Consider the following 16500-nt stretch of genomic DNA (forward strand, 5'->3'; position numbering starts at 1 on the left):
GGGGTGATCTACATGACAAGTACAAGTATGACAATGATTCCCTGCTGTGTTCACAGATCCTGATGTATGACATCCGCTGGGACAAGCCGGTGTTGGTGAAGGATCACATGTATGAACTCCCCATCAAGGACATTGAGTTCCAGCAGAGCCAGGACCTCGTCCTCACCATGGACACCAAGATACTCAAGCTATGGGACCGCCAGACGGTGAGTTGATAGAGGTGATACTCAAGCTGTGTGACCGCCAGATGGTGAGTTGGTAGAGGTGATACTCCAGCTATGGGACTGCCAGATGGTGAGTTGGCAGAGGTGATACTCAAGCTATGGGACTGCCAGACGGTGAGTTGATAGAGGTGATACTCAAGCTGTGTGACCGCCAGATGGTGAGTTGGTAGAGGTGATACTCCAGCTATGGGACTGCCAGATGGTGAGTTGGCAGAGGTGATACTCAAGCTATGGGACTGCCAGATGGTGAGTTGGTACAGGTGGTACTCAAGCTATGTGACAGCCAGATGGTGAGTTGATAGAGGTGATACTCAAGCTATGGGACCGCCAGATGGTGAGTTGGTACAGGTGGTACTCAAGCTATGTGACCGCCAGATGGTGAGTTGGTAGAGGTGATACTCAAGCTATGGGACCGCCAGATGGTGAGTTGGTACAGGTGGTACTCAAGCTATGTGACCGCCAGATGGTGAGTTGGTACAGGTGGTACTCAAGCTATGTGACCGCCAGATGGTGAGTTCATAGAGGTGATACTCAAGCTATGTGACCGCCAGATGGTGAGTTGGTACAGGTGATACTCAAGCTGTGTGACCGCCAGATGGTGAGTTGGTAGAGGTGATACTCCAGCTATGGGACTGCCAGATGGTGAGTTGGCAGAGGTGATACTCAAGCTATGGGACTGCCAGATGGTGAGTTGATAGAGGTGATACTCCAGCTATGGGACCGCCAGATGGTGAGTTGGTAGAGGTGATACTCAAGCTGTGTGACCGCCAGATGGTGAGTTGGCAGAGGTGATACTCAAGCTATGGGACTGCCAGATGGTGAGTTGGTAGAGGTGATACTCCAGCTATGGGACTGCCAGATGGTGAGTTGGTACAGGTGATACTCAAGCTATGGGACCGCCTGATGGTGAGTTGGTAGAGGTGATACTCCAGCTATGTGACCGCCAGATGGTGAGTTGGTACAGGTGATACTCAAGCTATGGGACCGCCAGATGGTGAGTTGATAGAGGTGGTACTCCAGCTATGGGACCGCCAGATGGTGAGTTGGTACAGGTGGTACTCCAGCTATGGGACCGCCAGATGGTGAGTTGGTACAGGTGATACTCAAGCTATGTGACTGCCAGATGGTGAGTTGGTAGAGGTGATACTCCAGCTATGGGACTGCCAGATGGTGAGTTGATAGAGGTGATACTCAAGCTATGGGACTGCCAGACGGTGAGTTGATAGAGGTGATACTCAAGCTGTGTGACCGCCAGATGGTGAGTTGGTAGAGGTGATACTCCAGCTATGGGACTGCCAGATGGTGAGTTGGTAGAGGTGATACCCAAGCTGACCGCCAGATGGTGAGTTGGTAGAGGTGATACTCAAGCTGTGGGACCGCCAGATGGTGAGTTGGTACAGGTGATACTCAAGCTATGGGACTGCCAGATGGTGAGTTGGTACAGGTGATACTCAAGCTATGGGACCGCCAGATGGTGAGTTGATAGAGGTGATACTCAAGCTATGGGACCGCCAGATGGTGAGTTGGTACAGGTGATACTCAAGCTATGGGACTGCCAGATGGTGAGTTGGTACAGGTGATACTCAAGCTATGGGACCGCCAGATGGTGAGTTGGTAGAGGTGATACTCAAGCTATGGGACCATCTGCAAGGAAAATAAATATTCCAAACTTCCTACGTTTGCAGTGATTGTCCTGCACCTGCACCTGTGTTTACATGAAACACTTGGCAGGGGTTGTCTAAACATGACATTGCACCTGTGTTTACATGAAACACTTGGCAGGGGTTGTCTAAACATGACATTGCACCTGTGTTTACATGAAACACTTGGCAGGGGTTGTCTAAACATGACACTGCACCTGTGTTTACATGAAACACTTGACAGGGGGTTGTCTAAACATGACACTGCACCTGTGTTTACATGAAACACTTGGCAGGGGTTGTCTAAACATGACATTGCACCTGTGTTTACATGAAACACTTGACAGGGGGTTGTCTAAACATGACACTGCACCTGTGTTTACATGAAACACTTGGCAGGGGGTTGTCTAAACATGACATTGCACCTGTGTTTACATGAACCACTTGGCAGGGGTTGTCTAAACATGACACTGCACCTGTGTTTACATGAAACACTTGGCAGGGGTTGTCCAAACATGACACTACACCTGTGTTTACATGAAACACTTGGCAGGGGGTTGTCTAAACATGACACTGCACCTGTGTTTACATGAACCACTTGACAGGGGGTTGTCTAAACATGACACTGCACCTGTGTTTACATGAAACACTTGCAGGGGGTTGTCTTAACATGACATTGCACCTGTGTTTACATGAAACACTTGGCAGGGGGTTGTCTAAACATGACACTGCACCTGTGTTTACATGAACCACTTGGCAGGGGTTGTCTAAACATGACACTGCACCTGTGTTTACATGAAACACTTGGCAGGGGGTTGTCTAAACATGACACTGCACCTGTGTTTACATGAAACACTTGGCAGGGGGTTGTCTAAACATGACATTGCACCTGTGTTTACATGAAACACTTGGCAGGGGTTGTCTAAACATGACATTGCACCTGGGTTTACATGAAACACTTGGCAGGGGGTTGTCTAAACATGACACTGCACCTGTGTTTACATGAAACACTTGGCAGGGGTTGTCTAAACATGACACTGCACCTGTGTTTACATGAACCACTTGGCAGGGGGTTGTCTAAACATGACGTTGCACCTGTGTTTACATGAAACACTTGGCAGGGGGTTGTCTAAACATGACACTGCGCCTGTGTTTACATGAAACACTTGGCAGGGGGTTGCCTAAACATGACACTGCACCTGTGTTTACAAGAAACACTTGGCAGGGGTTTGTCTAAACATAACATTGCACCTGTGTTTACATGAAACACTTGGCAGGGGGTTGTCTAAACATGACATTGCACCTGTTTTTACATGAAACACTTGGCAGGGGGTTGTCTAAACATGACATTGCACCTGTGTTTACATGAAACACTTGGCAGGGGGTTGTCTAAAAATAACATTGCACCTGTTTTTACATGAAACACTTGGCAGGGGATGGTCTAAACATAACATTGCACCTGTGTTTACATGAAACACTTGGCAGGGGGTTGTCTAAACATAACATTGCACCTGTGTTTACATGAAACACTTGGCAGGGGGTTGTCTAAACATAACGTTGTGCCTGTGTTTACATGAAACACTTGGCAGGGGGTTGTCTAAACATGACGTTGCACCTGTGTTTACATGAAACACTTGGCAGGGGGTTGTCTAAACATGACATTGCACCTGTTTTTACATGAAACACTTGGCAGGGGGTGGTCTAAACATAACATTGCACCTGTGTTTACATGAAACACTTGGCAGGGGGTTGTCTAAACATGACATTGCACCTGTGTTTACATGAAACACTTGGCAGGGGGTGGTCTAAACATGACATTGCACCTGTTTTTACATGAAACACTTGGCAGGGGGTGGTCTAAACATAACATTGCACCTGTGTTTACATGAAACACTTGGCAGGGGGTTGTCTAAACATGACATTGCACCTGTTTTTACATGAAACACTTGGCAGGGGGTTGTCTAAACATAACATTGCACCTGTGTTTACATGAAACACTTGGCAGGGGGTTGTCTAAACATGACGTTGCACCTGTGTTTACATGAAACACTTGGCAGGGGGTGGTCTAAACATGACATTGCACCTGTTTTTACATGAAACACTTGGCAGGGGGTTGTCTAAACATGACATTGCACCTGTGTTTACATGAAACACTTGGCAGGGGATTGTCTAAACATGACACTACACCTGTGTTTACATGAAACACTTGGCAGGGGGTTGCCTAAACATGACACTGCACCTGTGTTTACATGAAACACTTGGCAGGGGATTGTCTAAACATGACATTGCACCTGTGTTTACATGAAACACTTGGCAGGGGGTGGTCTAAACATGACATTGCACCTGTGTTTACATGAAACACTTGGCAGGGTGTTGTCTAAACATGACATTGCACCTGTGTTTACATGAAACACTTGGCAGGGTGTGGTCTAAACATAACATTGTGCCTGTGTTTACATGAAACACTTGGCAGGGGGTTGTCTAAACATGACATTGCACCTGTTTTTACATGAAACACTTGGCAGGGGGTTGTCTAAACATGACATTGCACCTGTTTTTACATGAAACACTTGGCAGGGGGTTGTCTAAACATGACATTGCACCTGTGTTTACATGAAACACTTGGCAGGGTGTTGTCTAAACATGACATTGCACCTGTGTTTACATGAAACACTTGGCAGGGGGTTGTCTAAACATGACATTGCACCTGTGTTTACATGAAACACTTGGCAGGGGATTGTCTAAACATGACATTGCACCTGTGTTTACATGAAACACTTGGCAGGGGGTTGTCTAAACATGACACTGCACCTGTGTTTACATGAAACACTTGACAGGGGGTGCTCTAAATATAACACTGCACCTGTGTTTACATGAAACACTTGGCAGGGGGTTGTCTAAACATGACATTGCACCTGTTTTTACATGAAACACTTGGCAGGGGGTTGTCTAAACATGACATTGCACCTGTGTTTACATGAAACACTTGGCAGGGTGTTGTCTAAACATGACATTGCACCTGTGTTTACATGAAACACTTGGCAGGGGGTTGTCTAAACATGACATTGCACCTGTGTTTACATGAAACACTTGGCAGGGGATTGTCTAAACATGACATTGCACCTGTGTTTACATGAAACACTTGGCAGGGGGTTGTCTAAACATGACATTGCACCTGTTTTTACATGAAACACTTGGCAGGGGATGGTCTAAACATGACATTGCACCTGTGTTTACATGAAACACTTGGCAGGGGGTTGTCTAAACATAACATTGCACCTGTGTTTGCATGAAACACTTGGCAGGGGGTTGTCTAAACATAACATTGCACCTGTGTTTACATGAAACACTTGGCAGGGGGTTGTCTAAACATGACATTGCACCTGTGTTTACATGAAACACTTGGCAGGGGGTTGTCTAAACATGACATTGCACCTGTGTTTACATGAAACACTTGGCAGGGGTTTGTCTAAACATGACATTGCACCTGTGTTTACATGAAACACTTGGCAGGGGGTTGTCTAAACATGACACTGCACCTGTGTTTACATGAAACACTTGGCAGGGGATGGTCTAAACATAACATTGCACCTGTGTTTACATGAAACACTTGGCAGGGGGTTGTCTAAACATGACATTGCACCTGTTTTTACATGAAACACTTGGCAGGGGGTTGTCTAAACATGACATTGCACCTGTGTTTACATGAAACACTTGGCAGGGGGTTGTCTAAACATAACATTGCACCTGTTTTTACATGAAACACTTGGCAGGGGATGGTCTAAACATAACATTGCACCTGTGTTTACATGAAACACTTGGCAGGGGGTTGTCTAAACATAACATTGCACCTGTGTTTACATGAAACACTTGGCAGGGGGTTGTCTAAACATAACGTTGTGCCTGTGTTTACATGAAACACTTGGCAGGGGGTTGTCTAAACATGACGTTGCACCTGTGTTTACATGAAACACTTGGCAGGGGGTTGTCTAAACATGACATTGCACCTGTTTTTACATGAAACACTTGGCAGGGGGTGGTCTAAACATAACATTGCACCTGTGTTTACATGAAACACTTGGCAGGGGGTTGTCTAAACATGACATTGCACCTGTGTTTACATGAAACACTTGGCAGGGGGTGGTCTAAACATGACATTGCACCTGTTTTTACATGAAACACTTGGCAGGGGGTGGTCTAAACATAACATTGCACCTGTGTTTACATGAAACACTTGGCAGGGGGTTGTCTAAACATGACATTGCACCTGTTTTTACATGAAACACTTCGCAGGGGGTTGTCTAAACATAACATTGCACCTGTGTTTACATGAAACACTTGGCAGGGGGTTGTCTAAACATGACGTTGCACCTGTGTTTACATGAAACACTTGGCAGGGGGTTGTCTAAACATGACATTGCACCTGTTTTTACATGAAACACTTGGCAGGGGGTTGTCTAAACATGACATTGCACCTGTGTTTACATGAAACACTTGGCAGGGGATTGTCTAAACATGACATTGCACCTGTGTTTACATGAAACACTTGGCAGGGGGTGGTCTAAACATGACATTGCACCTGTGTTTACATGAAACACTTGGCAGGGTGTTGTCTAAACATGACATTGCACCTGTGTTTACATGAAACACTTGGCAGGGTGTGGTCTAAACATAACATTGTGCCTGTGTTTACATGAAACACTTGGCAGGGGGTTGTCTAAACATGACATTGCACCTGTTTTTACATGAAACACTTGGCAGGGGGTTGTCTAAACATGACATTGCACCTGTTTTTACATGAAACACTTGGCAGGGGGTTGTCTAAACATGACATTGCACCTGTGTTTACATGAAACACTTGGCAGGGTGTTGTCTAAACATGACATTGCACCTGTGTTTACATGAAACACTTGGCAGGGGGTTGTCTAAACATGACATTGCACCTGTGTTTACATGAAACACTTGGCAGGGGGTTGTCTAAACATGACATTGCACCTGTGTTTACATGAAACACTTGGCAGGGGGTTGTCTAAACATGACACTGCACCTGTGTTTACATGAAACACTTGACAGGGGGTGCTCTAAATATAACACTGCACCTGTGTTTACATGAAACACTTGGCAGGGGGTTGTCTAAACATGACATTGCACCTGTTTTTACATGAAACACTTGGCAGGGGGTTGTCTAAACATGACATTGCACCTGTGTTTACATGAAACACTTGGCAGGGTGTTGTCTAAACATGACATTGCACCTGTGTTTACATGAAACACTTGGCAGGGGGTTGTCTAAACATGACATTGCACCTGTGTTTACATGAAACACTTGGCAGGGGATTGTCTAAACATGACATTGCACCTGTGTTTACATGAAACACTTGGCAGGGGTTTGTCTAAACATGACATTGCACCTGTTTTTACATGAAACACTTGGCAGGGGATGGTCTAAACATGACATTGCACCTGTGTTTACATGAAACACTTGGCAGGGGGTTGTCTAAACATAACATTGCACCTGTGTTTGCATGAAACACTTGGCAGGGGGTTGTCTAAACATAACATTGCACCTGTGTTTACATGAAACACTTGGCAGGGGGTTGTCTAAACATGACATTGCACCTGTGTTTACATGAAACACTTGGCAGGGGGTTGTCTAAACATGACATTGCACCTGTGTTTACATGAAACACTTGGCAGGGGTTTGTCTAAACATGACATTGCACCTGTGTTTACATGAAACACTTGGCAGGGGGTTGTCTAAACATGACACTGCACCTGTGTTTACATGAAACACTTGGCAGGGGATGGTCTAAACATAACATTGCACCTGTGTTTACATGAAACACTTGGCAGGGGGTTGTCTAAACATGACATTGCACCTGTGTTTACATGAAACACTTGGCAGGGTGTGGTCTAAACATAACATTGCACCTGTGTTTACATGAAACACTTGGCAGGGGGTTGTCTAAACATGACATTGCACCTGTGTTTACATGAAACACTTGGCAGGGGGGTGGTCTAAACATGACATTGCACCTGTGTTTACATGAAACACTTGGCAGGGGGTTGTCTAAACATAACATTGCACCTGTTTTTACATGAAACACTTGGCAGGGGGTTGTCTAAACATGACATTGCACCTGTGTTTACATGAAACACTTGGCAGGGTGTTGTCTAAACATGACATTGCACCTGTGTTTACATGAAACACTTGGCAGGGGGTTGTCTAAACATGACATTGCACCTGTGTTTACATGAAACACTTGGCAGGGGATTGTCTAAACATGACATTGCACCTGTTTTTACATGAAACACTTGGCAGGGGGTTGTCTAAACATGACACTGCACCTGTGTTTACATGAAACACTTGACAGGGGGTGCTCTAAATATAACACTGCACCTGTGTTTACATGAAACTCTTGACAGGGGGTGGTCTGTTGATATGTGCAATAGTCCTCTCATATTTCAGCACAGAAAAGTAGGCATGAATTGTCAAGGGTGAAAACTAGACCTTGATTTGGTTCGTGTAGAAGGAGACGGTGATGCTGTGATGCTGTGTGCGTGCGTGCGTGCGTGCGTGCGTGAGGGCGTGTGTGTTCACAGCTATTCTCATATATAGATTGTCTCCTGACATCAAGAGGATGTGTGTCAGTACATCATGGACTTGGTGTTACTGTATGGTGTGCTCATGTTTCAGGGTAAACCATTCACGGCCATCGAGCCCGGGACAGACCTGAATGACTTCTGCCAGGTTCCAGAGTCAGGGCTCATGTTCATGGCAAACGAGGCTCCCAAACTGTACACCTATTATATCCCAGTAAGTAGATACACCTTTTATATCCCAGTAAGTAGATACACCTTTTATATCCCAGTAAGTAGATGCACCTTTTATATTCCAGTAAGTAGATAAACCTTTTATATCCCAGTAAGTAGATAAACCTTTTATATTCCAGTAAGTAGATACACCTTTTATATCCCAGTAAGTAGATACACCTTTTATATCCCAGTAAGTAGATACACCTTTTATATCCCAGTAAGTAGATACACCTTTTATATCCTAGTAAGTAGATACACCTTTTATACCCCAGTTAGTAGATACACCTTTTATATCCCAGTAAGTAGATACACCTTTTATATCCCAGTAAGTAGATACACCTTTTATATCCCAGTAAGTAGATACACCTTTTATATTCCAGTAAGTAGATACACCTTTTATATCCCAGTAAGTAGATGCACCTTTTATATTCCAGTAAGTAGATACACCTTTTATATCCCAGTAAGTAGATACACCTTTTATATTCCAGTAAGTAGATACACCTTTTATATTCCAGTAAGTAGATACACCTTTTATATTATAGGTTTATTTAGCTGATATCTGTACAGGTGTATATAGCTGATATCTGTACAGGTGTATATAGCTGATATCTGTACAGGTGTATATAGCTGACATCTGTACAGGTGTATAAAGCTGATATCTGTACAGGTGTATATAGCTGATATCTGTACATGTGTATATGGCTGATATCTGCACAGGTGTATATAGCTGATATCTGTACAGGTGTATATAGCTGATATATCTACAGGTGTATATGGCTGATATCTGTACAGGTGTATATAGCTGATGTCTGTCCAGGTGTATATGGCTGATATCTGACCAGCTGTATATAGCTGATATCTTTACAGGTGTATATAGCTGATATCTGTACAGCTGTATATAGCTGATATCTGTACAGCTGAATATAGCTGGTATCTGTACAGGTGTATACAGCTGATGTCTGTACAGGTGTATATAGCTGATATCTGTACAGGTGTATGTGGCTGATATCTGTACAGCTGTATATAGCTGATATCTGTACAGCTGTATATAGCTGATATCTGTACAGCTGTATATAGCTGATATCTGTACAGGTGTATGTGGCTGATGTCTGTACAGGGGGCATGGGTGGCCCAGTCGTCTAAGGCGCTGCGATTCGCTGTGCAGAATTGCATCCCTGAGGCACGCCAGAAACCTATGATTGTGGGTTCGAATCCCGGTTGGCCCCAATTATGTTTCGAGGGTTTGTCAGCACCATACCCGTGCTCGTGGGTTTCACCGAAGTGGTAAACGTCTGAGACCTGCATCACTTCGGGCTTTCCTCCCACATTAAGCTGACACGCCGTGATATAACTGGAATACTGTTAAAAGCGGCGTTAAACCCAACTCACTCACTGATGTCTGTACAGGTGTATGTGGCTGATATCTGTACAGGTGTATGTGGCTGATATCTGTACAGGTGTATGTGGCTGATATCTGTACAGGTGTATGTGGCTGATATCTGTACAGGTGTATATGGCTGATATCTGTACAGGTGTATATAGCTGATATCTGTACAGGTGTATGTGGCTTATATCTGTACAGGTGTATGTGGCTGATATCTGTATAGGTGTATGTGGCTGATATCTGTACAGGTGTATATGGCTGATATCTGTACAGGTGTATATAGCTGATATCTATACGTACAGGTGTTTATAGCTGACTTTTCTCTACAGGTGTTTACAGTTGACACATTTTTTTTTTGTCTTTTGTGTTTTGTTTGATGTTTAACGCCACAGTCAGCAATATTCCAGCTGTATGATGACAGTCAGTAAATAATCGTGTCTGGATCAGACTGTCCAGTGATTGTCATCATGAGCATCGATCCATGCAATTGGGGCATGATGACATGCATCAACCAAGTCAACGAGCCTGGCCACCCTATCCCGTTAGTCGCCTCTTACGACAAGCATGGTCACTTTTGACACCAAGCATGGGTTGCTGAAGACTTATTCTACTCCCGATCTTCAAGGGTCGTTTATATCTCTACACTTGTGTACATCTGCCATCTGTACTGGTGTGTCTGACATCTGTACAGGTGTGTCTGACATCTGTACTGGTGTGTCTGACATCTGTACGGGTCTGTCTGACGTCTCGGTGCATGTTTCAGAGTCTGGGTACTGCCCCCCGCTGGTGTTCCTTCCTGGACAACCTCACGGAGGAGTTGGAAGAGAGCTCCACCCCGTCAGGTGAGGTCAACACGGCGGCCATCACTGCCCTCATCTGTCTCCTGTCTCAGCCTGATGCTGTGTACACATGTTGTGTGGGGGATATTACACCGTCAGTCCGTGCATGCATGCTGTGTACACATGTTGTGTGGGGGATATTACACCGTCAGTCCGTGCATGCACGCTGTGTACACAGGCTGTGTGGGGGATATTACACCGTCAGTCCGTGCATGCATGCTGTGTACACATGTTGTGTGGGGGATATTACACCGTCAGTCCGTGCATGCACGCTGTGTACACAGGTTGTGTGGGGGATATTAAGATGGACATCGTCAGTCCGTGCATGCACGCTGTGTACACAGGTTGTGTGGGGGATATTACACCGTCAGTCCGTGCATGCATGCTGTGTACACATGTTGTGTGGGGGATATTACACCGTCAGTCCGTGCATGCACGCTGTGTACACAGGTTGTGTGGGGGATATTAAGATGGACATCGTCAGTCCGTGCATGCATGCTGTGTACACATGTTGTGTGGGGGATATTACACCGTCAGTCCGTGCATGCACGCTGTGTACACAGGTTGTGTGGGGGATATTAAGATGGACATCGTCAGTCCGTGCATGCACGCTGTGTACACAGGTTGTGTGGGGGATATTACACCGTCAGTCCGTGCATGCATGCTGTGTACACATGTTGTGTGGGGGATATTACACCGTCAGTCCGTGCATGCACGCTGTGTACACAGGTTGTGTGGGGGATATTAAGATGGACATCGTCAGTCCGTGCATGCACGCTGTGTACACAGGTTGTGTGGGGGATATTACACCGTCAGTCCGTGCATGCATGCTGTGTACACATGTTGTGTGGGGGATATTACACCGTCAGTCCGTGCATGCATGCTGTGTACACAGGTTGTGTGGGGGATATAACACCGTCAGTCCGTGCATGCACGCTGTGTACACATGTTGTGTGGGGGATATTACACCGTCAGTCCGTGCATGCATGCTGTGTACACATGTTGTGTGGGGGATATTAAGATGGACACCGTCAGTCCGTGCATGCACGCTGTGTACACAGGTTGTGTGGGGGATATTACACCGTCAGTCCGTGCATGCATGCTGTGTACACAGGTTGTGTGGGGGATATTACACCGTCAGTCCGTGCATGCATGCTGCGTACACGTTGTGTGGGGGATATTACACCGTCAGTCCGTCCATGCATGCTGTGTACACATGTTGTGTCGGGGATATTACACCGTCAGTCCGTGCATGCACGCTGTGTACACAGGTTGCGTGGGGGATATTAAGATGGACACCGTCAGTCCGTGCATGCATGCTGTGTACACATGTTGTGTGGGGGATATTAAGATGGACACCGTCAGTCCGTGCATGCACGCTGTGTACACAGGTTGTGTGGGGGATATTAAGATGGACACCGTCAGTCCGTGCATGCACGCTGTGTACACATGTTGTGTGGGGATTATTACACCGTCAGTCCGTGCATGCATGCTGTGTACACAGGTTGTGTCGGGGATATTACACGTCAGTCCGTGCATGCATGCTGTGTACACAGGTTGTGTGGGGGATATTACACCGTCAGTCCGTGCATGCATGCTGTGTACACAGGTTGTGTGGGGGATATTACACCGTCAGTCCGTGCATGCATGCTGTGTACACATGTTGTGTGGGGGATATTAAGATGGACACCGTCAGTCCGTCCATGCATGCTGTGTACACATGTTGTGTGGGGGATATTAAGATGGACATCGTCAGTCCGTGCATGCATGCTGTGTACACATGTTGTGTGGGGGATATTAAACCATCAGTCCGTGGATGCATGCTGTGTTCACATGTTGTGTGGGGGATATTAAGATGGACACCATCAGTCCGTGCATGCATGCTGTGTACACATGTTGTGTGGGGGATATTAAGATGGACACCGTCAGTCCGTCCATGCATGCTGTGTACACATGTTGTCTGGGGGATATTAAGATGGACATCATCAGTCCGTGCATGCATGCTGTGTACACATGTTGTGTGGGGGATATTAAACCATCAGTCCGTGCATGCATGCTGTGTACACATGTTGTGTGGGGGATATTAAGATGGACACCGTCAGTCCGTGCATGCATGCTGTGTACACATGTTGTCTGGGGGATATTAAGATGGACATCGTCAGTCCGTGCATGCATGCTGTGTACACATGTTGTCTGGGGGAGTTTAAACCATCAGTCCATGCATGCACGCTGTGTACACATGTTGTGTGGGGGATATTAAGATGGACATCGTCAGTCCGTCCATGCATGCTGTGTACACATGTTGTGTGGGGGATATTAAACCATCAGTCCATGCATGCATGCTGTGTACACATGTTGTGTGGGGGATATTAAGATGGACACCGTCAGTCCGTGCATGCATGCTGTGTACACATGTTGTGTGGGGGATATTAAGATGGACACCGTCAGTCCGTGCATGCATGCTGTGTACACATGTTGTGTGGGGGATATTAAGATGGACACCGTCAGTCCGTGCATGCATGCTGTGTACACATGTTGTGTGGGGGATATTAAACCATCAGTCCATGCATGCACGCTGTGTACACATGTTGTGTGGGGGATATTAAGATGGACATCGTCAGTCCGTGCATGCATGCTGTGTACACATGTTGTGTGGGGGATATTAAACCATCAGTCCATGCATGCATGCTGTGTACACATGTTGTGTGGGGGATATTAAGATGGACACCGTCAGTCCGTGCATGCATGCTGTGTACACATGTTGTGTGGGGGATATTAAGATGGACACCGTCAGTCCGTGCATGCATGCGTCTGTCCATCAATGCAAGATGTCGTTTCCGGGGCAGACTGTACAATATTTCTTCACCAAATTTGGCACATAGATAGATCTAGTGGTGAAGTGGTGCCTGTTGATAGTTTGGGATTTTTAATAAATTAAATTTTCTAGTTTCAATTACAACGACTTTGACTGAAAATGGGGCTAGATCTTGTAAAACGTGCAATATCTACAGTAGATTTGACACATAGGTAGGTCTGGTGATGAACTGGGGCCTTTTGATAAGTTGGGACTTTTTATACAAATATCTTTCGAGTTTCTATGGCAACAAGTTTTATATATTTATCCATGACAAGTATTTACTATTGTGGGGGATATTGATGACTTTGTGTGTAGTGTAGTGTATGATGAAGTGTGTGTGTGGCAGTGTATGACTACAAGTTTGTGTTGCAGTGTATGACTACAAGTTTGTGGTGCAGTGTATGATGACTACAAGTTTGTGTGTTGCAGTGTATGATGACTACAAGTTTGTGTTGCAGTGTATGATGAATACAAGTTTGTGTTGCAGTGTATGACTACAAGTTTGTGTTGCAGTGTATGATGACTACAAGTTTGTGTTGCAGTGTATGATGACTACAAGTTTGTGTTGCAGTGTATGATGACTACAAGTTTGTGTGTTGCAGTGTATGATGCCTACAAGTTTGTGTTGCAGTGTATGACTACAAGTGTGTGTTGCAGTGTATGATGACTTCAAGTTTGTGTTGCAGTGTATGACTACAAGTGTGTGTTGCAGTGTATGATGACTACAAGTTTGTGTTGCAGTGTATGACTACAAGTTTGTGTTGCAGTGTATGATGACTACAAGTTTGTGTTGCAGTGTATGACTACAAGTGTGTGTTGCAGTGTATGATGACTACAAGTTTGTGTTGCAGTGTATGACTACAAGTTTGTGTGTTGCAGTGTATGATGACTTCAAGTTTGTGTTGCAGTGTATGATGACTACAAGTTTGTGTTGCAGTGTATGACTACAAGTGTGTGTTGCAGTGTATGATGACTACAAGTTTGTGTTGCAGTGTATGACTACAAGTTTGTGTTGCAGTGTATGACTACAAGTTTGTGGTGCAGTGTATGATGACTTCAAGTTTGTGTGTTGCAGTGTATGACTACAAGTTTGTGTTGCAGTGTATGACTACAAGTTTGTGTTGCAGTGTATGATGACTACAAGTTTGTGTGTTGCAGTGTATGATGACTACAAGTTTGTGTTGCAGTGTATGACTACAAGTGTGTGTTGCAGTGTATGATGACTACAAGTTTGTGTTGCAGTGTATGACTACAAGTTTGTGTTGCAGTGTATGATGACTACAAGTTTGTGTGTTGCAGTGTATGACTACAAGTTTGTGTTGCAGTGTATGATGACTACAAGTTTGTGTGTTGCAGTGTATGATGACTACAAGTGTGTGTTGCAGTGTATGACTACAAGTTTGTGTTGCAGTGTATGATGACTACAAGTTTGTGTTGCAGTGTATGACTACAAGTTTGTGTTGCAGTGTATGATGACTACAAGTTTGTGTTGCAGTGTATGATGACTACAAGTTTGTGTTGCAGTGTATGACTACAAGTGTGTGTTGCAGTGTATGATGACTTCAAGTTTGTGTGTTGCAGTGTATGACTACAAGTTTGTGTTGCAGTGTATGACTACAAGTTTGTGTTGCAGTGTATGATGACTACAAGTGTGTGTGTTGCAGTGTATGATGACTACAAGTTTGTGTTGCAGTGTATGACTACAAGTGTGTGTTGCAGTGTATGATGACTACAAGTTTGTGTTGCAGTGTATGATGACTACAAGTGTGTGTTGCAGTGTATGATGACTACAAGTTTGTGTTGCAGTGTATGACTACAAGTTTGTTTTGCAGTGTATGATGACTACAAGTTTGTGTGTTGCAGTGTATGATGACTACAAGTTTGTGTTGCAGTGTATGATGACTACAAGTTTGTGTTGCAGTGTATGATGACTACAAGTGTGTGTGTGGCAGTGTATGACTACAAGTTTGTGTTGCAGTGTATGATGACTACAAGTTTGTGTTGCAGTGTATGATGACTACAAGTTTGTGTTGCAGTGTATGACTACAAGTTTGTGTTGCAGTGTATGATGACTACAAGTTTGTGTTGCAGTGTATGACTACAAGTTTGTGTTGCAGTGTATGACTACAAGTTTGTGTTGCAGTGTATGATGACTACAAGTTTGTGTTGCAGTGTATGATGACTACAAGTTTGTGTTGCAGTGTATGATGACTTCAAGTTTGTGTGTTGCAGTGTATGACTACAAGTTTGTGTGTTGCAGTGTATGATGACTACAAGTTTGTGTGTTGCAGTGTATGATGACTACAAGTTTGTGTTGCAGTGTATGATGACTACAAGTTTGTGTTGCAGTGTATGATGACTACAAGTTTGTGTTGCAGTGTATGACTACAAGTTTGTGTTGCAGTGTATGATGACTTCAAGTTTGTGTTGCAGTGTATGATGACTACAAGTTTGTGTTGCAGTGTATGATGACTACAAGTTTGTGTTGCAGTGTATGACTACAAGTTTGTGTTGCAGTGTATGATGACTTCAAGTTTGTGTTGCAGTGTATGATGACTACAAGTTTGTGTTGCAGTGTATGATGACTTCAAGTTTGTGTTGCAGTGTATGATGACTACAAGTTTGTGTTGCAGTGTATGACTACAAGTTTGTGTTGCAGTGTATGACGACAAGTTTGTGTTGTAGTGTATGATGACTACAAGTTTGTGTTGCAGTGTATGATGACTACAAGTTTGTGTTG

The 16500-nt window shown here is 44.7% G+C and overlaps 1 protein-coding gene across 2 annotated transcripts in view; it reads left to right on the forward strand.

Moving 5' to 3' along the window:
* The window catches only part of LOC124125946 (nucleolar protein 10-like), a 55852-nt gene that overhangs the window by 26482 nt on the left and 12870 nt on the right, over positions 1-16500 (forward strand). For both annotated transcript variants that reach the window (XM_048400668.1, XM_048400669.1), the window contains exons 10-12: positions 57-206; positions 8562-8681; positions 10828-10906. In XM_048400668.1, coding sequence (XP_048256625.1) covers positions 57-206; positions 8562-8681; positions 10828-10906 — 349 coding nt within the window. The remainder of the gene's footprint in view (positions 1-56; positions 207-8561; positions 8682-10827; positions 10907-16500) is intronic.

Source organism: Haliotis rufescens, unplaced genomic scaffold, assembly GCF_023055435.1.
Source record: "Haliotis rufescens isolate VD_foot unplaced genomic scaffold, xgHalRufe1.0.p SCAF_2, whole genome shotgun sequence".
NCBI lineage: Eukaryota > Metazoa > Mollusca > Gastropoda > Lepetellida > Haliotidae > Haliotis > Haliotis rufescens.